The sequence below is a fragment of the Barbus barbus genome, assembly GCF_936440315.1.
Source record: "Barbus barbus genome assembly, chromosome: 31".
In the NCBI taxonomy this organism is placed as follows: domain Eukaryota; kingdom Metazoa; phylum Chordata; class Actinopteri; order Cypriniformes; family Cyprinidae; genus Barbus; species Barbus barbus.
This window is the reverse complement of record NC_136759.1, coordinates 15755488-15781707: the sequence shown is the minus strand read 5'-3', so window position 1 is coordinate 15781707 and position 26220 is coordinate 15755488. Positions and strand designations below refer to the sequence as shown.

The following is a 26220-nucleotide window of genomic DNA, read 5'->3' as shown; positions in this document are numbered from 1 at the left end:
TGTTCAAACCTCAGAAGTGTGCAAAAGTACAATAAAAGTATTCTACTATCTAGAATAGTACACATATGACCCATGCGCTACATTCCAAGTGTTCTGAATCTTTCCTGCCAGTGAGCTGTTCATTTTCATTGACCAGACGTGAACCATTGCCTCAAACATGAATTTCAAAGCTGCTGTGTAACATGACTACATCTACCACATGAATTTGAGTTTATGTGTTTTAGACGGACCCCTGCTGAAAAAACAAAAACAAAAGAAAACATCACAGAATTTGTAATGGTTTTACAGGTTAGAATGAGAATTGTACTGTTTTTAATGGAAATGGCCTCTACTGGACATCCCTCCCTCCAGGACATCTACACCAGGCGGTGTATAAAGAAAGCCCGGAGGATCATCAATGACTCCAGCCACCCGTCCCACAGACTTCTCTCTCTGCTGCCCTCAGGAAGACGTCTCCGCAGCATCCGATCCCGCACTAGCCGACTGAGGGATAGCTTTTTTCCTCAGGCTATCAGGCTAATGAACAGTAAAAACTAATACACCCTACAGCACACTCCCACTTTACAATATACCACGCACTGCACTTTAATTCCAATACAGTTCAAACTGGACTACCAGTACACTACTGCACAAATACAACAATCTTTTTGCCAGCACTGGATACCATCCAATGCACATCCATGACATTTGCACATCCGGTTTATATATAATCTGCTGCATCTTCGCATATTACTGTGTGTATATAACGTAGAATGTGTACTACATACTGTGTATAATGTGTATCGGTAACTGTATGTCTGTCTAATAGTACACTATGTGTACTGAGTATATGTATGTGTATATTACACATTGTCATCTGTATAAGTCTGTACGTATGTATAGTAATGTCTATATGTAAATTGTTTATATGTAAATTGTCTATATGTAAATTGTTTCTGCAGTGTCTGGAGCACGCTCTCAAGAATTTCACTCACGAAGGCACATGTGCTGTGGTGATGTGACAATAAAAGTGATTTGATTTGATTTGATTTGATTACTGGTAATTGGTGGCTTGATAAATCCACTAAATATTAATGGAATGTGTCTTAAAACACACTACAGAAAAGCATTTTTTAATGGTTAAAAGTTGGTTTGTGATGCTTGTAATGGTATCTGTAGTGTAATTCTCTTTTTTTTCGAATCTCTATGATGGTTTCTTTTGTTTTGAATGTGTTTTTTATTTCAGCAGGGACGTTGTAGTCCATCTTGTTAGCAACTCACGTTTTTAAACTACACACTGATTTCAAAATGTACGAATGAGGAATAAAATACATGTTGTAAACGAGTTTGAAAGTTTATTTTACTCATAAATCTAAAATCTCTTTGTTTAAATATATATATATATATATAAACAAAAACTTATATTTGAACTGATCAGCTTTATATGCTTTATTTTTAAAACCATTTTTATCATTTTGTGCTATTTGTTTTATTTTTGTTCTATTCAATATGCATTTAATACATGATTTGGAACTGGACTTTAATTTTGTTGAGTGTTTTCCCATCAGCCCGCGCGGCGAGCGGAAGTCACACAACGCCTCTGCAGTCTGCAGTGAACATCCAAGTCTAAAATGGCAGGAGCAGAGGGAGACGATTCGCTTTATCCCATCGCGGTTTTAATCGATGAATTGAGAAATGAAGACGTTCAGGTAGACATTAGTCTAAGAGAATCCTAATTTGATTCATTTGTATAAAAAAAATGGCGTTTTATTAGCATATTCCATCTCTGCCCGCTAACCGTGCAAGCGATTCGTTTACAAAAGAAACACCATTTTCTTCTTACTCTTTCCTCAATATTCTCTCATGTAGCTGTTTCCAGAAAATAATCAACTTGCCTGAAGGTTTTTTTAGATGTCTATATAATCCATAACATAAAGCCTGAAGATAGAAGTTGGATCAAGCATAATAAGCTGAAATTGACCGACTTATTCTCAACATTTATCTTGGCTGCGTTTTTGTACATTAGGATGCTAGTCATCGTGTCGTTATCCAGGTCGGTGTTTCTCTATCCTGGCACTGCAGAGTTTGATGTCTTTATCTGACACACCCAGGTCGAGTCTTGAAGCCTTTACTAATGTGCGTTAAATGAAGGAGAGGTGCTAAATTGTCCTCCAGTACCATGGATGAGAACAACTGACCTGGAATTGTATGCATCATGTGATGAAACATAACAGTAAGTGTAAGACAGGGGGTTTGCATAATTTGTGACTGTTAATGTTATTCTGTGCACATCCTCAGCTGCGGCTGAACAGTATTAAGAAGTTGTCCACTATTGCTCTGGCACTGGGTGTGGAAAGAACACGGACTGAACTACTGCCATTCCTTACTGGTAAGAAATCCCAGTATCTGTATTTCTGAAACAAATGAACTGTTACATGGATCTTGACTTTTGTTTGTTAACCATAGCTCATCAGCATTATTTTTTGTACTAGTAGGTCTAGTAGTTCAGATATTTACTTGGCCTGTTAAATGTTAATTAAAACATTTATTTAGTGCCATTTTTTTGTAGTATAGAAAATATACTTATATATTTTATATGTATTTTTGCACATTTCTTAAGTTTTAATTTGCAATAATAGCTAAAGTCTAAATGAGATGTACATCTGAATGAAACTGATTATTGAGAAAGAAAAAAAATGTAGGGCAGGACTTTGTTCAATCCACTGATTGTTGATTGTATTGAGGCATATGTGAATGCAAGTTTGCAACTGATTGTAAGACCTAGGCAGGATTTAAATGGAAAAAAATGATTGGACAAGTCCCTCATATGTCACCAGAGTCTGTTGTTTCATCAGAAGATCAAGACATTTTGATTAACTTACAAGGCCAGAAATATTATGCATAAATCGTTCACTATAAGATCAATAACATGAATTTGGAAAATAGTGTGAATGAATTATGCAGCTGCAATGCATAAACACATTGAGCACTATGAATCATACTGAGTTCTCATTTGGTTCACATGCAGTCCTTTGGTATATTAATTAGGCTTTGTTTTTGTTTTTTTATAATACTATCATCATGTCAACTATGAATATGTGGGAAGAGAAAATGGTTTGCTTTTGGTTTGTATTACTTGCCTACATATCAATTAGCTAACTGGCATCCCTTCATCTGCAGACACCATATATGATGAGGATGAAGTTCTCCTTGCCTTGGCTGAGCAGCTCGGGACCTTCACTGTACTGGTTGGAGGCCCAGAGTTTGTGCACTGTCTCTTGGTAAGCCACTGAAGGCGAGGTATTTGGTTACTTAATTAAAAATGACAAGATCAGGTATTAGTCATAAGTCGAGACACCTCTCTACATGTTTTCATCTTGCACTTCTTCTCCTCAGCCCCCCCTGGAGAGTTTGGCCACAGTGGAGGAAACGGTTGTGCGGGACAAGGCCGTGGAGTCTCTGCGAAAGATCTCTCAGGAACATTCCCCTGTAGACCTAGAGGTGCATTTTGTACCACTTGTGAAGCGTTTGGCCAGCGGGGACTGGTTCACCTCCCGAACATCTGCGTGCGGACTGTTCAGCGTCTGCTACCCACGTGTGTCCAGTACGGTTAAAGCGGAAATCCGTCAGTAAGTTCAAATGATGCCTTGTTTTTATGACGTGCACTTTTGAAATCACCTTGATCACTGCAGTCATGTTTAGTATTTAATGTTATGGTTGTCTTCACAGGCACTTCCGCACACTTTGCTCAGATGACACTCCCATGGTGCGTCGAGCTGCCTCCTCTAAGCTGGGCGAGTTTGCGAAGGTTCTGGAGCTGGACTATGTTAAGAGTGACATCATTCCTCTCTTTACAGCACTAGCATCTGATGAGCAGGTACACATTCGCGTATAGAAAGACTGTTTATTTGGGCTATTGGTTGGTCAGTGACATGCAGCTTGGTTTGTTTTGCTTATGTTTTTTTTTGTCTGGGATTTCAAAAGAGGTTTTCAACCAAAATAAAAGCTCTATGGTTTAACCTTTTGAGAGCAAAAAAAACAACAACCATAAATATCAGGATTGTAGTTATTCTGTTATTAAATAATAGTATTAATATTTATAATAATACATATTAATAAGTATTATTTATTATTATTATTAATATATAAATATGAATATTATAATTTTTAAGTACAGTAGTGTTGTAGTGAGATTTTTTTTATTCAGTTTTTTACTTTATTAAAAATAGCTGGTGAAGCTGATATGGCAATAATTTTAAGTACAACAACAAAAAATACCTTTATATTTAGTAATAATCAATATTAATAATAGTAATTGCTATTAGATGTTGTCTTAGTTGTTTTTTTTTTTTTTTTTTTAAAGAATTGATATTTCATGATCTTTGTTAAAAAAAAAAAGATAATAAAGATCATTGAATGATAAAAATATATATATAAAAAAACATGCAGGACAATATACGTTTTCCTTTGATGGCTACACTACATTTTTAGAGTCATTAAATTTGAGCATTTCTTGAAAATTCTATAAATGTTTTTTTGAAACCAACATGAATATAAAAATTACATTTCTAAGAGCTTGGAACATATATTTGGAACTTTATATTAAGGTTTTTATTTTTGTGGGTGCTCTTATTTGTCATATATCCAGGCATTTTCTTTTCTCTGCAGGACTCTGTGCGTCTCTTGGCGGTAGAAGCTGGCGTCAGCATTGCTACTCTGCTGCCACAGGAAGACTTGGAGGCTCTGGTCATGCCCACTTTGCGTCAGGCTGCCGAGGACAAGTCCTGGAGGGTGCGCTACATGATGGCAGACAAGTTCTCAGAAGTGGGTACTTATGAAACGCATATTTGGCCGTTATCCACGTCGCCTCTGAGACTCTGAAACAACTCTGGTTGTTTTTCTGTTTTTGTAAAGTTGCAAAAAGCAGTTGGCCCAGAGATCACCAAGACCGATCTGGTCCCGGCGTTCCAAAACTTGTTGAAAGACTGTGAGGCAGAGGTCCGGGCTGCTGCTGCCAACAAAGTGAAAGGTGAGGTGTCCCACTGCCAGCTTCCCAAAGTCTGATGTCTCTATGAAAAGAGCCACACAACAACACCCTTATCCCATTGTCTGTTTATCTCTGCAGTTTTCTGTGAAAATTTGCCTGAAGACAGCAGGGAGACCATCATCATGACTCATATTCTGCCATGCGTCAAGGTACACATTTTAATCTTGCCCACTTGTTTATGAAATTGCGTGTGGCTGAACAGTTATGCCGCACGGTGCTGGCCAAGTTCTCAGGAGGGGGTACTTTGAAAACTCAAGCTTGTTTTTTGATAATGTGATATCATATCTGGGAAGGTATCCAGGTTGTCTCTGCAAGAGATCTTGCAGTAGGTCTGGTTGTTTTTGTGTGTTTTTGGGGGTGTTTACTTTTTCGACATAAACAAGTGGTAGGTTTATGGCAAATAATTGTTTCATACACTTGCAATAATTTAGCTCATACATCAAACTTGCATACATATATGCAGACTGAGGTTTATGCCTCGTCTGTACAGATTATCCGAGTTTACTCATCTTTAGGACATCATCGGCAGGTGAGTTCATTCGGCTTGTTGTTGAACTGTCCGTCCTTTCTGAGTTGATGGGCAGCAGGGGTCAGTGTTGTTATCTGTTATACCCGTAAGTGATCCCGTGCCAATTGTCTGTCTCTAGGTTTATTTAGCATCAGCCTAGGATTAGACTTCTATTATTTTTATTTCCTGGTGTATGCCTGTGGCTGGCTGAATCATAATGCTAGAGGAATTGAAATGGCATTTTATGTTAGTGGAGTTTAGTCCAGTTTTGCTGTATACAGCCTGAGCTTGCCTTCCTAGTAACTATGGGAAGAATATGTAACACGTGTTTTATTGGAACACAAATGAATCTAAGAAATTTGTGTTGGTTATTCACTCCCCCCACCTACAATCATCTGTTCAGAGACTCGAACCCACGGCCTTCGGGTTACCAGTCCAACTCTCTATCCATTAGGCCACGACTGCCCCTGTTGTAATAGTGAATTGGTTTAAAAAATATTCATATATGATTTATAATAATATCTTCTCATATAATCATATTTACTGTCAAACTCTGCTACTTTGATATTAGGCACAGAAATAAATAAAGACCAACGAACAACTCTTTGCACTGTTTAAAGGAGATCCCATGTAAATTTATTAAGATTTCCCCGTATTAACTGGTGATTTAGCTGATTGCTGTGGTATGTTTTATAAGGCTGTAGTTCAGTTGATTTGTGAATTGAATCAGTCGGTTCTTCAAAAGAATGATTCACCTGCGATACCTGCTTAACATATGGAGTAATATAATGTTTGGTCTTTAACTTTCTATTGATAGTCATTGTTTTATGGAAGTGGGATTTTTAGAGTAGAGGACCGTTCAGGACAAGCCTCTCTTTTACTGATCTGGACTATAAAGAACAGTGGAGCCTTTCGGTGTTCCTGCTTGAGCTTCACAAGGCGTTCTTTGCTCATGAGTGGCCTGAGAGTCTCATGACCTGATGTTTGATATCTGTTAATAAGCTTATGTAAGCGGATCATTCCTCACAGCTTTCTGCTTACTTTGTCAGCAGACATGATCTGCAATTAGCCTATACATACAAGCTGTTCGCCGAAACATCAGATCGAAGATAACGCAGGATTTCAGACCTTCTGCAGCATTTTACAAGCAAATAAATGTCCAGGTTTTCAGGCTCAAATGGATCTCGCCGCCTCCCTCGCTGTGATGCTGTCTTTCTTCAAAGACCCCAGTAATGGGGGTGAGATGTTTAGACACCTAATGAATCAGTATAGGGAGTCAAAACATTTCCAGATACATTTCAGTTTTTTCAGAAATAGCGTAGGTGTGCAGATTGGGTGGCTTGTTGCTTCATTGTTTTTAAAGTAGACAGAATTACTTATTTAATATACCATTACCATACCATATTAAAGGGATAGTTCACCCAAAAATGAAAATTCTGTCATCACCGTCATGTCGTTCCAAACCCGTAAGACCTTCGTTCATCTTCGGAACACAAATGAATATATTTTTGATGAAATCTGAAAGCTTTCTGACCCTCCATGGACAGCAATGCAACTGAAATGTTTCCGGGCCCAGAAACACAGTAAGGACATCTTTAACATAGTCCATGTGACTTTAGTGGTTCAATCGTAATTTTACGAAGCTGCAAGAATGTTTTTGTGTTCAAAGAAAACAAAAATAATGACTTTATCCAACAATTATTCTCCTCCAAATCACATCTTATTAATTATGATTATTATCATTGCTGCTATTAATAATACTTTATAATGAGAGATAATAAAATATCTTGTTATTGTTAGGAATAATAACTTTATAATTATTATTATTATGGTCTAATAATTATTATTTGGCTGTTAATAGTAGTAATAATAATACAAATATTTTATGGATGCTGTTAATAATAATAATAATAATAAACAAATTGTCAGTATTATCATTATTAACAATAAATATTGTCCTGTTAAAGTTGTTTTAGTTGCTACTAAAAATAACAATTATGAATAATAATGATTATACTAACTATAAATATAATCTTCTTACAGTTTTTTGCTATTAATAGTATAATGTTCAACAATAAAATAAATATCTCTGTTAGGAATCAATCATTTTATTGTTATTATCTGGTTGATGATAATAATTATCTGGTTGTTAATTATAAAAACAAATTGTTAATGATAATACTGACAATAAATATTATCTTGTTATTGCTGCTAAAATAACAATGAATAGTAATAGTAACAAATATTGCAAAAATTAGTGTTTATTTATAAAATATATAAGCATTTGTTGTTGTAGTATATTAATTTATTTACCTTGTCTCTGATTACAGCTACTTGTAGAAAAATAGATTGATATGAAAGCCCTCAAGCCTCCTTCTCTTCCCTTAACAGGAGCTGGTGTCTGACACAAACCAGCATGTGAAGTCTGCCTTGGCTTCTGTCATCATGGGTCTTTCTACCATCTTGGGCAAGGACAACACCGTAGAACATCTGTTGCCTCTTTTCCTGGCCCAACTGAAGGACGAGGTAACCCACCTGGAGCTTGGCCCAGTCTCTCATCTGTCTGTCTCTATTTCTCTTGTGCTCAAAGATGCTTCTGACTGTACTAGAGCAGAGACACTGCTGTTCATTTTCCAGGTCTGATAGGTCACCTTGTGTTGGGCTTAAGGGCTGTTTGCTAAATTGTCCTCTCTAAAGTCCTTGATTGATGTTCCTTTGATTGGGCTCTTGTCCATGACCACTCTCCGAGTTGTATTAGCTTTTTGATTGTAGTAATAAACTCATAGTCTGTTTTTAAATGAAGTTGAACTTTGGCCTTAGCTTTCAGCAAGACCATGCCAAACCGAAACCCATCCAAACTCTTTCCTCCAGTGTTTGTGTTCCCTTCTGTTTTATTGGACTCCTCTCAATTGTCAAACACACCATCTGAAAATGTTAAGAGCTGGATTCTGTGAGTTCTGTCCTGAAGTGTATTTCCATTGGCTGCTTATCCGTCCGGCTCTGTTTGACTAACAAACTTTGTTGTTTGGATTTTAGTCAGTCATCACCAAAGTGCACTTGCTCAAGCAAGTCATCAAATATTTGGCAGCATGTATGCGTGCGCTGTAACAATATCACATGAGTGTGGCGTCCTCCTGGAGCCATTTAAGGGAAATATAAAAGACTGAGACCTTTTGTCTTCAGTAAAATTCATACTTAGAAGAAATTATAGGGACTTTAAAGCCATAAAATCATTGATGACCATGACCATGTTTACTTTGTTTAATACACATTTAATATGCTGATCTTTTTCTGCAAGTTTCATTGGTGGTGAAACTTATTGTTACCCTTATGTTAAAGGGTTAGTTCACCCGAAAAAGAAAATTGTCATTAATTACACATCATCATGTCATTTCAAACCCCGTAAGACCTCTGTTCATCTTCAGAACACAAATTAAGATATTTTTGATGAAATACGAGACTTTTCTGATCCTCCGTAGACGGCAAAGCAACTGAAATTTTCAAGGCCCAGAAAAATAGTAAAGACATCAGTGGTTCAACCGTAATTTTATAAAGCTACGAGAATAGACTGACACGGAAGAGAAGAAATTGTTGAATAAAGTCATTAATATTTTCTTTGGATGCAAAAAGTATTCTCGTAGCTTCATAAAATTAAGGGTGAACCACTGAAGTCACATGGACTATTTTAATGATGTCCTAACTACCTTTCTGGACCTTAAACGTGTCAGTTGCGTTGCTATCTATGGAGGGTCAGAATGCTTTTGGATTTCATCAAAAATATCTTAATTTGTGTTCCGAAGATGGATGAAGGTCTTAAGGGTTTGGAAAGACACGAGGGTGAGTAATTACTGACAGAATTAAAATTTTGGGGTAAACTAACCCTTTAAAACAAAATATACAAGCTAGTTTATATATTACTTTATATCAAAATATTTTATTTTCCTTTAATGTCCTGGTGTCCATCTGATTAAAAAAAAGTATTTAAGAAAAGTTAAAAGTTTTTAATATTTTTTTTCATATTTTCCTGTAGTGTCCTGAGGTGCGTCTGAACATCATCTCTAACCTGGACTGTGTGAATGAGGTGATCGGGATTCGGCAGCTCTCTCAGTCTTTGCTGCCAGCTATAGTAGAGCTGGCTGAGGATGCCAAGTGGAGGGTTCGACTGGCCATCATTGAGTACATGCCTTTGCTGGCTGGCCAACTGGTGAGTCTACGCTCCACCTGAGATCGATTAGTTGTATCTAGGCGGAAAAGGATACTCACCCTCATGTTGTTCCAAACCATTTCTTTCTTCTGTTGAACACAAAAGATATTTTAAAGAATGTCGGTAACCAAACAGTTGATGATCGCCATTGACTTCTGTAGTCTTTTTTTCCATACTGTATAAGTCAGTGGCTACCATCAACTGTTTATTATCAACATTCTTTAAAATATCTTCTTTAGTGTTTAACAGAAGAAAGAAACTCATACAGGTTAGGAACAACCTGAGGTTGAGTAAATGACAGAAGTTTTATTTTTGGGTGAACTACCCCTTTAAGCTCTAAAACGACAGACTGATTAGGAAACACATGTGGATTGTAACTATATTCCGACGTTATTTCTAGGGAGTGGAGTTCTTCGATGAGAAGTTGAATTCCCTGTGCATGGCATGGCTCATTGATCACGGTAGGTTTCCTGAGTCTGACGATTCTCCTGAGTGCCATAAGAAAAAAAGATGTATTGAGTTACTGACAACAATGAACCAGAACCTTTAAACTATATAAGTTCAAGCAGATGCATTTGCTTACGTTTGAAGATAGCACAGGGAAGACATGCAGTATTTGCCTCAGCCTCTCCTGTCCTACTCCTTCCCCAAAATCAGAAAGAGAAACACGCATTCATCTCTAGAAGTTTCTGCTATCTGCCAATTATAAGATTCTAGCACTCTCTCCCTCTCTACGTCTCTCTTGCTTTCTTCCCCCTTCTCTCAATTTTACCTCCCTGTGTTATTCTCTCTTTATTAATGTTATTTTGAAGTAGAAAAGTGAACAGAGAACCTTTAACAAGGTAAATATTAGTGCTGTCAAACGATTAATCGCGATTAATTGTATACAAAATAAACGTTTTTGTTTACATAATACGCATGTGTATTTATGTATACATAAATACACACACATACAGTATGTATTGAAAATATTTACTTTTACATGTCTGTTTATATTCATATATTTAATATATAAACAAAATATTTTTCTGAAATATATACATTAATGTGTGTATTTATATATACATAATAAATATACACAGAACACATTTAACACGATTAGTCGTGATTAATCATTTGACAGCACTAGTAAATATCTAAATTCACATCCAAGTCAAAATCCAAGTACAATCTCCAAATACTGTGACTGCATATTATCAAGAGTGCATTATTTTATATGATAATTAAAATTAGATTACATATACACTACTTTTCTACGGTTTGGTGACAGTAAGATTAAAAAAATACTCCTTTAATTCTCCTTTTATACAGCAAGGGGGCATCAAAAAAGTAACAGTAAGGACATTTATAATTGAATCATTTTATTTAGAAGAAATGCTGTTTTTTGTACTTTGTTCATCAAAGAGTTCTGAAAAATAGCACTAAATCCATATATTTGAATGATTTCTTTAAGATCACTAAAGACTGGAGTAATGGCTGCTGATAATTCAAAATTTTCCATCATAATATCTAATATCCAGCTTCATACAGGCACCACTTTTGCAGAACAGATTAGACTTTTAAATTGACTGCTGTTCTTGCTTTGATTGGCGTGTCAGTGGTAATGAATGTTTCAGATTGATGAGCCTCTTAGTAAATCTTCAATTTAATGGTTGTCAGAATGGTTATGATCTCTCTTTGAACCATGCGCTGAGTGGATCCAACTGTTGAGGTGTTTTGCACGGTGATTTTCAGCAAGGACCTCGACTGTGTGTGCACACACACACACACACACAATTTCACTCTGACATAGTTGTAGACAAAGGGCCAGATGGGTTACATCACTGGAATGTTCTTGTATATCCTGTGCTGCTGGGCCAGTGCTGTTACATAAGAGTTCAGAGCCGGAGCGGCGCTGTGCTCGGCTGTCTGTCATGTGTAAATGTGAGCTCTTTCTGACAAATACACACAGGCACATCTGCAAGATGTGCACAGTGTCAAATGGATCGTCTCATTTTAAGTGTTTTATAATCTCCATTTAAAGCTTGACCTACTTCATGAAACTGCTCATCACATTTTGGCTGATGTGCAGCATTTAATTTTGTTCATAAGCTCTGTAAGGACTGTGGATAGAGTTTTGTCTTGAATTTGAAACTCTAAATAGGATTGTCTCGGGCAAATTCCCAGTCTTTTGATAAAGGGGGTTATGTCATCGTCAGACGGATTTCAAAAGAGCCGCCCGTCTGATGTTTAGCAGATTTGTGATGCACAATTTCACAGGATGTTTGTAGATATTTACTCTTCCCAGAATGAAGGTTAAATGGCTTGATTGTGATCTCTATTAGAGTTATTGTGAAGTCAGGTGGAATGTAATCTGTGGAGGTAATGGTGAGCACCAAAACAATGTTGATTTAACCCTGCTTGTGTCCAACTGTGGTGCCAGATAATCTGATCAAACAAACCGAAAGCTGAAACTAGTAAATATTACAAAACAAGTGCATTATTCACATTAAATCATCTTTTTGGATAACGAGGGTGGTGTAGTGTAGTGGATAAAAATCTGAACTGGTAATGGAAGATTGTAGTTTTAGACCCCTTAAGGGAAAAAAAAAAAGTGCGTGTATTTATGTATACATAATATATGTGTACTGTGTATATTTATTATGCAAACAAAAACTAAACTATGTTTAGAATGGGACTTTGTCCACTGTTAAATATTTATTTTTAATGTATTCCTTATTTTAATTAATTATTTTATAGATAGATATTTTAATATTTTTTTTCTGACAAAAAACAATCATCCTTTCTCTACTTTTCTCTAAGTGACAATTTGTCTGTGATACTGAAGAATGTATGTCTTCAGTTTGTATGGCAGTAGTCTGTATATCTGGTGGTGTCTTAAAAAACGACATAGATCTAAATGTCAGTTTTCATCTTCATCTCAAATCTCGATCTTCATGTTAGCTTTAATATCTTTGCCTTGTTCTGCAGTGTTTGCCATCCGAGAGGCTGCCACCTGCAACCTCATGAAGCTGGTGGAGAAGTTTGGAGCAGAATGGGCCGAGAACACCATTGTGCCCAAAGTCCTTGGCATGGCCAATGATTCCAACTACCTGCACAGGATGACCACTCTCTTCTGCATCAATGCAAGTCTGAATGCCCTGACTGGTGCCTGTTTCTTAAACCTGAAACTTTCTCCCAGTTGAAAGTGGTTTTATTAATATGTGGTGTTGCAAAATGAGTAACTGAATGCTTTTTATTTTTTTGGGTCAGGCTCTGTCTGAAGTGTGTGGACAGGAAATCACCACCAAGCACATGTTGCCTGTAGTCCTCAAGATGTCCACTGATCAGGTGGCCAATGTGCGCTTTAATGTGGCCAGGTGCTTACAGAAGATCGGACCAGTTTTGGACAGCAGGTATCTTTAAATAATAGTTGCCTGTACCCTTTTGTATCTTGATGGCGTAAGCAAACAAACCAGCAATAATAACAATGATATTTTCAATAGTGCTTTGCAGGCAGAGGTTAAACCAGTCCTGGAGAAACTAGCTACAGACCAAGATATGGATGTGAAGTACTTTGCTCTAGAGGCTATAAGTGGTACATTTCCTTTTATCACTTTAACCTTTGAAACATGAATCCTCTCAGAAACATTGTTTCATTTTCACCTATACTGTTTTTTGCTCTCTCCATAGTTCTTGCCTTGGCTTGACTGACTTCCTCACCACATCCAGTGAAAAACTGGCAACACAAGACCTGTTGCATTATATTTATTGTTCATTCTGAATGATTAAGTATCGTTGTTGTGTTCTTGTTTACTCTCAAAGATATTGAATGATCAAAGGATGGACTTTCTATCAAGTTTTACCTCAAACATTGTTAGTGCAGCTAAGCTCTGCATGCTTGTACAATTTGTGCATAGCTCTTCGCAAATATCACCCCATGAGCCATTCCAGTGCGATCGTATCTGAATCGGTACATGCCTGCTTCAGCATGCCATTTGCTTTTCTTAGACCGGAGCTCATCCTGCCAGTAGCAGATGGTGCGAAATGCCTGTTTATTTGCTTTAGTAGATTTGCTAGCGCACAGCACATTGTTTACATGTGTTCCTTCTCCAGAGGCGGAAAAAAAATCTCATGTGCTCACACAGTTTAACCGCAGAGTCCTCCGTGTGCACAGGGCAGATTGTGTTCTGAGCACATGGTTAGATTGAGGTCTCTTTAGAAATTTGCTTTATGCAATGAAGTCACACCTTTATCATGAGCTTTTTTTTTTTCATCTAGGGACCATATAATTGAATCAGTTGTGCTGTAACACTGGATGCACGTATGAAACGACATCAATTCATGCCGTTTTGCCTGCATTTTTGCGCTCATGTTGGTCATGAATAGCCCCCTTTATAAACTTGTAGATTTTTTCAAACTTTCGTGCCAATGAAATATCTAGTTATAGTACAATTTATCATTTTGTACGTTTTTCAATACACATTTTTCTCTTTAAGTGGAAGGCATGTTAAAAATGTGGTGGTGTCATTAAATCTTTCGGAATATTGTCTTTTGTAGGACGTAATTCAGCAATATTCATTGTTACAAACAACTTGCACCTACTGCATTCTGAGGAAACCCTTTGTTCATGCTCAATATCATGAGAACTTGTAGTTTTGTTTTTTAACTCATTTGGGAACTTGGTGTACTTGGTGGACTAAATAAAGTCATTTGAACTGCGTATCCTACAGTTGTCCTCCTTTGACGTACTCTCACAGACTAATCGTTGCATAATTCTAATTGAAACATGGTGTGCGTCACACCTGTTAGTATCGTCTCTTAAGAGTTTGTCATCCTATATGAATTTTAAAGATTAATGTGGAATCAGGTTTTTGGTCTCCCAATGAACTGTTTTCTACAGTTACCTGGCTAGTGATCTTATCGACAGCATAGGATTGCGTGTTTTCGTCACTGAATTTGGCAGGAGCTGGTGGTGGCGCTGCACTCTGGCACTTCTCCTGAGTATCAGATGTCTTATTTAAGCAGAATTATTTCAAAGGCTGTAAAAACTCTTAGGCTGGATTTGTGACTAGATCTATTTGGAACAAATTTGAACAGCTCGCATAGTTAAGTTATTAGTGAGGGTAGCAAACTCCTGTATCGTTTGAATTTGGACCCTTACAATTCTTGAGGCATGTAGTCATAGATCAGGCTCACTTTAGCTCAAAGGTTTGCATGGGTATTTAATACCATCTCATTACCTGAACCTAAATGTGGAGACAATGGACCATTAGTGAGCTGTCTAAACCTCAAATTAACGTCATTAGCAATTACTCTTATAAATGGCCACATAGTATATTATAGCATGTAGAGCAGAACTAAACGTGATGTGGACCTCTGTCTTGAAAGTGGATGTTAAACTTTTTTAAACAACTTTTTAAGCTGCACTCTCATCAGTGTTAAGTCTGTGTACTTCCTGTGTAGCTGAGATGGGTCATTCTTGCCAATTATTTTCAGATGTTCCAGCTTGTTTAAGCAGGATTATGCAATGGCACCTGTGCAGAAGATGGCTAATGATCACTTTGTTTAAACATGATGCTGAAATTCAAAGACTGATGGCACTGAGATGCTGTTACTCCCAAAATGCTGTGTTTAGTTTCCAGTGTTGTAACATCATTCAAATGGTTATTTAATGGAAGCCCAAATCTACCATTTCTCCACTCTTACACAAGGTGTTCCCTGAGGTTCAGTACTCAGCACATTTTTCTTTTCTTCACTTTCGTTTCTCTGAGCTGATATCAACCTGGTCTCAACATTCACTACTACGCTGATGACATTCAGATTTCAGCACCCGCTGAAACACCACTTCTATCAGCTTCCTTGCTGCATCTGTCTGTGGCATCAAGTACTGGATGATCTCTAACTTCCTGAAATTTGGCTATTGTGTGATTAGTCAAAGACAAAGCCAAATTCATGAGTCAACATTCAAGTTCTCTTAAAAACTATCTAGGTGTCATAGTTGACTTATCACTCTTTTTAATATGGCACTTGTTTTTAAGATATTATTTTAATCTACATGCATACCATTGTCTGAAACTCACCATGACAGGCCGCATTAAACATACATGAACAAGCTAATCATGGCCTTCAAGATTACTTAAAACATCTATACATCGACTTCAGCTGGTTCAAAATGCAGCTGCCATAGGTGTACATACTACACCTATTTTACACTCACTCCACTGGTTACCACTGCAGTATCGTATTGAGTTTAAAATTTAGCTTTTTGTGTACAAGGCTGTAAATTGCCTTGCTCCTCGATATCTCAGGGTTGCTTACTGCATATAATCCTGTTAGGTCACCGAGATCTCAGACTACACATGCTGTGGGTTCCCAGAACAAGACTAAAATGTAGGGGAGACAGAGCCGCCTTTGTTGTTGGTCCCAAATTATGGAACACTCTGCTTCTATCAAAACTACTTCTACAGTGTCTGAATTTAAATGTTTGTTAAAAACTCATCTTTTCTCCTGCGCTTTTAATTGTTAGGTGATTGGGTGTTTTAAGGTCATATGTTTTTTCTGTTGGATGTAAGCCTATGCAATACTAATGCAGCGATTAGGTTTGTCCATTTTTTTAAATGCTGTAGTTAGGTTTATGTTTTATATGCAGCACTTTGGTCAACTAAAGTTGTTTTAAATGTGCTTTATAAATTAATTGAACATTGCACGTTGAACATTAAAAATCACAAGGCATCCTGCATCAATAATGCACTAGACTTTTAACACGTTGCTTGTTTAAGGAAATGTTAAGCGTATCTCTGTTTGCTGTTTTGACCATGGGTTCAAATTAACGTTAAATTTGACTTCAATCAGAAGACGAGCAATGCACCAACCAACTCAGAAAGACCAACATTCATTGACATGGGGACATGAGGACAACTAACCTCAGTTGCCTTGGATTGCGATCAAAATCTACAGCAATTTTAAGGTTTTAAAAAGAACAACTTTCTCTCTGGGAGACCCTCTGTTTTTGTTCCTCTGGCTCTGAACATACAAATTATTCATCACTGTAGCAGTTCTCATTTCATTGTATTGTTATATACATTGTGTCAACATTTTAGTTAGTGCTAAACAATTAATTGAGACCGATATTAGATATTACAAAATGAACTATCATATTTGTTTAACCATGAGGAACAAACTGCTGCAGGCTGATGCAATTAAAAATTCAAAAGACATTGTGTGGTATTTACAGGTCAGCCATCACTGACCTCATTGGATCAGTTGTTTCTGTCTAGTATAGCAGACCATTTTAATCTGTGCCAATCATGATGCTCCCCTGAGTATAAGATGTCTGATAACCTAGGATTCTACAACAATGGGACTATCATTGCATTAACCACATTTGTCTCAGCCATAGCTCCTCAAGATTATCAAGAGTATCAATTCCTCTGTCAACCTGGCTGCCATTGTAAGACATAAGTAACAATGAGACTTGTGTTTATGCTTTATGCAAGTAGAGCAGTAAACAAAACAAAAAAGATTTTGTACCATAATTTTTACAATTTTACTCATTGTTCCAGGTAATAATGAAATGGACTGAATTCAACAGAAATGCAATGAGCTGACAGCATGTGTGAAATGGACATTTTTCAATCTGCTGGAAAAGCCTTTTGCCCACTAAACGATCTGATTTGAGTTGAGTAAGAGAAATATTTAGTGGTTGTCGATTTCGAGAACAGTGGAAAAAACAACAGTTTCTCCGCGTGTGTAATTTGTGAGCATTCTTGTGTGGTGAGCTGTTTGGAAATAGGGCTCTTGCCTCATGTGGTCAAACAAAAAAATCTCCATGATAGTGATTCCACGACTTTCAGAGAGAGGAAAAATAGAGAGAGATCGATAATGGTAGACAGAAGAGAGAATGATGTCAAATCCATCCCTCAAAGCCTCATTTCCATCCATATTATTTATATTTTTAAGTGCACATGAATTAAAATATAATGTGCACGAACGAATCATTTATAATAAATACCACAATATATATATAAAAGAAAAAAAATCGATTTTGTTTTCATTGTGACTTTATCTTGAGCGTTACCTTATCTCGTTACCTTCAGACGATGACACAGCTCTGTAAGTCACCGATTACACACATAAAACGTGGACGCCTATGTGTAGTTAAATTCCCACCAGATAAAATAAACAGACACAAAACGCATTGTTCAATAAATCTTTTTTAATCTTAACAGCACATTAGCTTATGTGTGGTCAACAACCATGAAGGTAAATGCAGAATTGTAGGATGTCTAAGGAACGGTGTTCGCCAGCAGGAGGTGTGATTATGATACATGGCAACACATTCACTAATCTGTTCTTTCTGAACTATTCATAAGAAATATTGCTATTAATACTTTTAAACGGCATATACTGATTGACCAAAAAAACAAAAACAAACAGCACTGCTACGAAGCTGAGCAAGATGCTCCAAACTCCACACGGTGGGGTTATACAGGAACACTTCTGAGGGGACTTTGGTTTTGTACCTTTGTAAAACCTGGGTCTACATATGTCCTGTAACAATACCAACAGAATCAAACCGAAAAACTAAATCATCAAAGAACAATTCATCCCAAAATAAAATTGTGACATCATTTACTCACCCTCATGTCGCGCCAAACCTGCATGGGCCATTTTCACGATACTTTCATCATTCGTTTTGATGCTTGAAAGTGTTTCACAGATGAAAGTCATCCATACATTGACACGAGGGAGAGTAAATAAAGACAGAAATGTTCATTTTTAGGTGAACTCTCCTTTTAGGATCTTAACTTAAAAGAAAGAAGAAAAAGGCACACGGAACACTATCACATTAAATACAAAACTTGTTGCATTTTGAAAGCACTTTCAAAGTTTCTAATCTCTACTTTACACAGAACAATCACCAAGTCGCGCACTCTCTCTACATCCTGTTCTGTGAGAGAGTGCTGGAGCACATTATTGGAAAGAGATGAATTTTGTATCTCTTACTTGAAGAAACGAGCAGAGCAGGTTCACCTCACCCATCTGCCGTCTCCTCAGCTACATTTCCTTTAGCTTGCTAGACAAAGTGCTCCAGTATATTATCTGCCTTAATGCATGTTCTGTTACAAAGCCCCAAACCTTGTGATCATTTTGCGTGATGATCATTTTCTGTAGAGTATCTGATATCTGAGTTTAGCCACAGACTTGTCATTTCAAGTAGAACAGATTTACTAAGTGCTGCTAACAAAAACATCCCTGTTTTGTGTCGTAAATGCAATGAATTGGCCGAACTATCCAGTGTCTTGTGACTAAACATGAATGCTGATGTATTCTTTAGTGTAAAGGGGTAAATACCACCAAAATAATAATAATTGAATTCTCTAAATCATTTAAATGCATACCAACATCACCCATGGAGGTGATGATGTCACCTGACTTATAAACCACTCCTTATTAATCATCCCCATGTAAAGAGAGTCATGACTCATCTTTCACAGTGCGCCAGGAACTGCGATATTTGCAAACAAAATAACACTGTTGCGGTTTAAGGAGAGTAGATCGTTATTTTGAGGGCTTTAGGATGAGCGTTAAGAAGGAATCCAGTGAAAAAAAGATCAAAACCACAAATATCTGCGGTTTTGGCCGTTTAAAAGTTGAGAAACATCTGGTGATAGCAGTTTTGGGTGGTGCAGTTCCAACTTATGGCTTCATTTTTTCAGTTCCAGATGAATCGCTATATTGCTTCAATATTGCCATATGTTTTTAACTAACACTGCACTTTTTGAGTGCGCATGACTAGTCTTTCATAATCAAAGTCTGTTGCTTTGAGTGATTTTGTTCAGTACAAAACGTGTCGATATTTAATTGTGCTGTCGAGCAGGCACCGTATTGCAGATCTAGGCTGTCTTTGTGCTACATACGGCGCGTAGCGAGCAGCTCCTATCCTGCAGTCGGTTCGGAGGCGAGAGGAAGTGAGCCCCCGATGCGGCTGGCCCAAACGCCTCGCCATCCGGCACTCTATTGTGAGAGAGCAGCAGGTGGGACCACTGGAGAACGAGGAGGGAGGTAGGGAGGAGTTTTGTGAAGTATAAAGATTACAGCTCACGTTCGCCACAACCTAAACATCGAACGTACAAAACTCGGTCCGTCCCGTGACGTCATCTCATCCGTCAATTCATCCGTAGTGAGTCAGAAATCAAGGTAATACTGGTTATTCGAGTCTCGACTTAATTCACCAGCACAAAACCATGCTGGGAGTCCACCGTCTCCATCATTTCGCTGTCCAGAAATGGGTCGGCCAATGCCAGCCCTTCGTACCCAGCCGCGCCACCCTCTGTGGGTGGAGGCGGCTGCCCGGGATCAAGCGGATAGTCGTATTGCTCCGGATACAGTGCTTCTCCTGGGGCAGAGTAGCTTAGATCACAGGCTGGGTAGGTGTAGTTCAGGGGCTCTGGCTGTTGGGGCTGCAGCTGAGCGGAGAAGCTTTGTGGCAGAGCCTGCATTTGAGCGTAATGGCTCAGGTAGGGTTCATAGGTCAGGGATTCTGGGTTGGGCTCCATTAGGGGGCCAAGCGGCTGTGTGTGTGCAAACTGAGGTGAGGCCTGGGGGCTCTGCGGCTGCTGATGTGCTGGTGCTATTGAACCCTGCGGCTGAGGTGGGGCTCCGGAGTCCTGGTGGCCCATGGTTGCACAGGGAGCGTAAGGGTCCTCCACAATGTGCATCTGGTTGAAGTAGGCCTGCATTTGGGATTGTTTCTGAAGATACAGACGTTTCTGTTGCAGCCTGCAGATCAAATACAAGGATAATAGACAGATCACCGGTTTGACATCAAGGGAAAGTTTGTTTGTTTGTGTTGAACGCCATGCCAACTTCTGTGGCTGTTATTATGGTGAGAACAATTTATAAAAATTAAAAAATTGACTTTAGCTAAAAACTCTAAAACTGTATTTGGCTTAACTCAGTTAAAAATCTCTTCAAAAGAGTTAACTGAATAAAAAAAGTTCTCTCACATGGTTAAAGGGTTAGTTCACCCAAAAATGAAAATTAGCTGAAGTGAGAGAAAAGTGTTTGTAACGTTTTAAATATGGATATTTTTCTAACAAAAACGCATCGATTCACTACAGGAGGCCTTTATTTACCCCCCAGAGCCACGTGAGGCATGTTTTATCGTGGATGGATGTGCTTTATTTGACTTCTTTTGGACTGTTGAAAAAAATACCCACCCACTGCCATTATAAAACTTGGAAGAACAAGGAATTTTTTTAATATAACGGCGATTGGATTCGTCTGAAAGAAGAAAGTCATATTCACCTAGGATGCCTTGAGGGTGAGTAAATCATGGGCTAATTTTCATTTTTTGGAGAACTAACCCTTTAAAACCAGCACAATCTAATAAAACATGCTGCAGAGATAAAGGGTTTGACATCAAGGGAAAGCAGAGTAAACCGTAGTACCTGTGTTCCTGCAGCTGCTGCTCCAGACTGCGAGGAGTTTCTTTGCAGAACATTTGGCAGCTGCTGGGGCTGTTGGCCATCAGTGTGGCTTTCTGTAGAGATACACAATGTCAAGGATTTTGAAATGCAGAGCTGTAGAAATTTTGCACTGCCATGAACATCTTCAGAAATACTGCAGGGACCTTTTATCACTTTTATTGATAGCGATAGCAGAAAGAGGACAGAAAATGGAGAGGGATATATAACACAAACAGAGAATGTAGCGAGTCAGATTTGATCCTATTCGCTAACTGCTAGAGTATTAAATCCTAAATTACATTATCTGCAAATGTCAAGAAAGTACAATAAAACTCACTGACAAAACTATTGTGTGCGGCTGCTGGCATGGTACTATGTGGTTTCTAGGGTATTCTTAGTGGTTGGTAGGATGTTGCTATGAGGTTCTTCCACCAGGTGAGATAAAGCAGTAGTAATAATTATGTCTGTCATAAAGTATTAATAGTAACCAACTCTTATACACTGCTTTATTAGTGTACACACATCTCAGATGAGTGTTATTTAGATGATATTGGCAGAAATAAAGGTGCGTCACCTGTATTCTGTGAGAGAGGTACTGCGGCTCCAGACTCTGTCTCCTTGACAACAGTGCGGGGTGTGTTCCACCTGAGAACAGAGCCATGTCGTGCTGGTGACCTCTTTCCTCCTGCACAAACCATACATGCACACAGAAAACATGTCAGCGCCTCACTAGGCAGCCACATTGACGGCGGTGCACTCAAATGCATGAATTCATTACTCGGTTATGAAAAGGCTGAATAGCTGTCCGCTGACCCAGAGGGATTCTGGGAAAAACATGCCACTCTGCTCCAGTAGCTAATCCTTACAATGCCACATGCCTCTAATGGAAGATCATTTTCACTGCTCTTTTTCTGCTATATTAGCCTAGTAAAATGAACTTGATTTAGAGCAGATTTTTTTTCCTCAGATTTCATCTAGACATTGGCGCCTGCCCTGCGCCGGTATCCCTACGTGTTATTCCCATAAGTATTTATTCATTGATTCATACTAAATCTCTGTCTTTGGTGAGTCTGCATTGGAGTATTGGGCACCAGTCACCAGCCTGTTACAATGGCTGCATTCAGGGGGCTTACCGGATGGACAGTAAACATCTGACAATTGGCTGCTTCTTCTCCCGTAATTACATACGCGGGGCTGTCTATGTGTCAGTAGGGAGGTTAGAAGGGTAGAAGAGTTCAAGTGAGGGCATTCTGATACTTTCCAACCAAAGTAACGCACAGTGCTTCTTGGAGTAATTCATTTCCCAAAAATGGAGATTGAGAGGGGATTGGTAGAGAGTTTAAGTACTCAGGACATTCCAGCATGACAAACACATGCATGTAGATATTTAAGAAAAATTATATTTTATATAAAATAAATATTTTATATATTAAATGTTATATTTATATATTAAATATATTTAGATATAATATAACAATATAAATATATATATATATATATATACACACATGTAAATATTTTCAAAATATATACTGTATGTGTGTGTATTTATATATATATATATATATATATATATATATATATATATACATACACACACACACACACACACACAGTACACATTATGTAAACAAAAACTTTTATTTTGGATGCGATTAATCGTGATTAAACATTAGACAGCACTAAATATACATATTAGGAATAGAGTCAATATAATAAAATAATTGATTTTATTTTAGAATAAATTAATTGCTTTTTAATTTCAATCTATTTTAATTATTTTACTTAACAGAAATTATATAATCAGTATTACAAATTTAGCGTCATATGATCCTTCAGAAATCAGCGCAGGTTTTCAGATAAGCTGGTTGTCACATCGTCTGGGCCTGGTGCCGGGTTGGGGGGGTTGCAGAAGGTTTGAATGGTGTTTTTTCAAACCTGCAGTAGAACTCATTCAAATCGTCTGCCAGTTGTTGATTCTCCACAGTGCTGGGGGATGGCGTCTTGTAATTGGTGATGTCTTTCAGACCTTTCCACACTGAAGCAGGATCACTGGAAGAGAACTGGTTCCTTAGCTTTCTAGAATAATTCCTCATTGCCACTCTGATCTCTTTTTCCAGGGTGTATTTGGCCTATTTATACAACAATCTGTCCCCATTCCTGCGAGCATCTTCTTTGGCCTGATGGAGCTGTCTGAGTTTTGCAGTGAATCATGGTTTGTCATTGTTGTAGGTTAAATGAGACCTGGTAGGAATGCACATATCCTCACAGAAACTGATATGTGATGTTACAGTCTCTGTGAGCTTGTCCAGATCCGTGGCAGCAGCTTCAAAAACAGTCTAATCAGTGAGGTGGAAGCAGGCTTGTAAATCCTGCTCTGCTTCATTATTCCATCTTTTTTATAGTCCTTAATACAGGTTTAGCTGATTTCAGTTTCTGCCTGTAGGTTGGTATGAGATTAACTAAACCGTGATCAGAGAGCCCCAAAGCTGCCTGTGGGACAAAGTGATATGCATCCTTTATTGCTGTGTAACAGTGATCCAGTATAATACTGTCTCTGGTGGGACATGTGATGTGCTGTCTGTTTTTGGCAGTTCATGGGAGAGATTTGCTTTATTAAAGTCCCCGAGAATGATTAAAACAGAGTCCGGGTGCTGTTGTTCTGTCTCTGTGATTTGATAAGCGAGTTTCTGAGCTCACGTGCGCTTGCGGAGGAATGAACGAGCAAAACTCCCGCAGCGAATAGAATGGCTTACAGTTAATGAAGAGAGCTTCTAGATCTGGACAGCACATCTTCTTTAACATAGTTACATCTGTAAAAGCATGTCCCGCCGCTGCGCGATTTCCCCATTGATTCTGCGTCGCGGTCCGCTCTAAACAGCTGAAAGCTCGGCAGATGGAGCGCACTGTCCGGAATGAGCAGCAGAGTTTGAAAAATCCTTATTTGTCCGGGAGAGCAGAAGAAGTTCGTCTGTTTTGTTGGGTAGAGAGTGGAGATTTGCCAGATGGATGCTAGGCAACGGCGTCTGAAAAACATCTCAATAATCGAAATCCAGTAAAAGATTTTGTGGTGTGTTCTGCCGAATGTTCAGCAGTTCATCCCTGGTAAAACTGATCGTGTTTGAGAAACAAAAAAACAGGAAAAACTAACAAAAACAGTACAAACACTGGAGAGCTAAGCACTGTGGCTGCCATGTGCAGCGCCATCTTAGATGATAAAATGAAGAAACACAATCCACCGTACCATCTGCAGATGCCAACTAAACCTCTATCACGCAAAAAGGAATCCATATGTGAACATGATCCAGAAGCGCCGTCGTGTCCTGTGGGCCAAGGCTCATTTAAAATAGACTGTTTCAAAGTGGAAAGTGTTCTATGATCAGACAAGTCCAAATTTGACATTCTTGTTGGAAATCACAGACTCTGTGACCTCTGGGCTTAAAGAGGAGGGAGATCTTCCAGCGTGCTATCAGCATTCGGTTCAAAAGCCAGAATCTCTGATGGCATGGGGTGCATAAGTGCATACGGTATGGGCAGCTTGCATGTTTTGGAAGGCACTATAAATGCTGAAAGGTATATAAAGGTTTTAGAGCAACATATGCTCCCCTCTAGACGACGTCTATTTCAAGGAAGGCCTTGTGTATTTCAGCAGGTCAATGCAAAATCACATACTGCAGCTATTACAACAGCATGACTTCGTAGTAGACAGGGTTTCTGCAGAGTTTAGTCAGTCAAATTTAAGACTTTTTAAGACCTTTTTATGACCATTATGACTTAAATTTATGACCTACACGAATTACGAAAAATAACACAGGACACAGGAACAACAATTGTAAATTGTAACATTGTAAAGTAACAATTATTTTATGGTTTCAAGCCAGTGTTGCCAACTTCTTTCGATGGAAAGTAGCTGAAGCCAGTTTGAAAAGTCGCTAAATGTCGCCAGATGACGTCTTGCACTAATTAGCATATTCATGACGTCTTCGCGTCATATTGCCTTTTACATTTGTTTGTCTCTCTGTGCTCACTGTATTTTAATGCAGCCAAATTCTCAATACAACTGGGGGTGATGGTCGAACCAATGAATGAACAAGCATATCAATTTAAGACGTGGCTAAATGTAATTTATGACCTTGTATGGAAAATCCGGACGTTTTTATGACTTTTTATGGCCTAAAATAATTATTAAATTTAAGACGTTTTATGACTTTTTATGACTCCGCGGAAACCCTGAGTAGAAGAGTCCGGGTGCTGAATTGGCCTGCCTGCAGTCCAGATCTTTCACCTATAGAGAACATTTGGCTCATCATTAAAACGAAAAATACGTTAAAGATGACCACGAACTCTTCAGCAGCTGGAAACCTATGAGAAATGGGACCACATTCCAACACCAAAACTCCAGAAACTCATAACCTCAATGCTCAGACATCTTCAAGAAGAGGAGATGCTACACCATGGTAAACATGCTCCCGTTCCAACTATTTTGAGACCTGTAGCAGGCATCAAATTTGAAATGAGCTCATTTTGTGCATAAAATTGTAAAATTTCTCAGTTTAAACATTTATGTTATCTATGTTCTATTGTGAATAAAATATTGGCTCATGTGATTTGAAATTCTTTTAGTTTTTATTTTATTCAAATTTAAAAAAAGGTCCCAACATTTCCGGAATTCGGGTTGTATGTAGTTACTATTTTAACTTGTTCTTAGCCTTTTTTCTGCACACATCCAGTGGGGCTCTAATTTTAAAACCTCTACATTAGTCATTCTTAATTGTAAGGTCATTCCTAATACTACAAACTGATCTCAGGTTAGCTCAAATCTGTGATTTCTAGTAGCTTCCCTGGTGGACTGACCTGTAGTGCAGGATCCAGTAAGTCATGTGGATTGGCCTGAGGGCTCAGCAGCCCCAGGGAAGGACTTTCTCCAGAGCCCATCTGCTCATACACCTTATTTAGCTCCAGGATACCTTTGGTCCGTGCCAGGTTCTGTAGGTGCTGTCTAAAGGCCACCAAGCCTACATGAAGAGAG

General features: G+C 38.2%; 2 protein-coding genes across 3 annotated transcripts in view; one reads left to right on the top strand and one right to left on the bottom strand.

The window, feature by feature from the left end:
* The first annotated feature begins 1567 nt into the window (after positions 1–1567).
* LOC306851330 (serine/threonine-protein phosphatase 2A 65 kDa regulatory subunit A beta isoform-like) lies at positions 1568–14446 on the top strand. 2 transcript variants are annotated; one of them, XM_079387488.1, is made up of 15 exons: positions 1568–1688; positions 2278–2368; positions 3160–3260; positions 3376–3608; positions 3709–3856; positions 4648–4803; positions 4894–5008; positions 5105–5175; positions 7926–8060; positions 9565–9738; positions 10139–10199; positions 12709–12863; positions 12991–13133; positions 13224–13315; positions 13411–14446. In XM_079387488.1, the coding sequence occupies exons 1-15, from the start codon at positions 1611–1613 to the stop codon at positions 13425–13427; spliced, it is 1770 nt and encodes a 589-aa protein (XP_079243614.1). In that variant the 5' UTR covers positions 1568–1610; the 3' UTR covers positions 13428–14446. The 2 variants fall into 2 exon arrangements, with proteins under 2 accessions (XP_079243614.1, XP_079243615.1); XM_079387489.1 differs by lacking the exon at positions 1568–1688 and adding an exon at positions 1958–2185.
* A 3469-nt stretch (positions 14447–17915) lies between these two features.
* The window catches only part of sik2b (salt-inducible kinase 2b), a 40074-nt gene continuing 31769 nt past the window's right edge, over positions 17916–26220 (bottom strand). Inside the window, exons 12-15 of the mRNA XM_079388041.1 lie at positions 26046–26206; positions 21766–21876; positions 21174–21265; positions 17916–20502 (exon numbers count right to left, since the gene is read on the bottom strand). Coding sequence (XP_079244167.1) covers positions 19947–20502; positions 21174–21265; positions 21766–21876; positions 26046–26206 — 920 coding nt within the window. The 3' untranslated portion in view covers positions 17916–19946. The remainder of the gene's footprint in view (positions 20503–21173; positions 21266–21765; positions 21877–26045; positions 26207–26220) is intronic.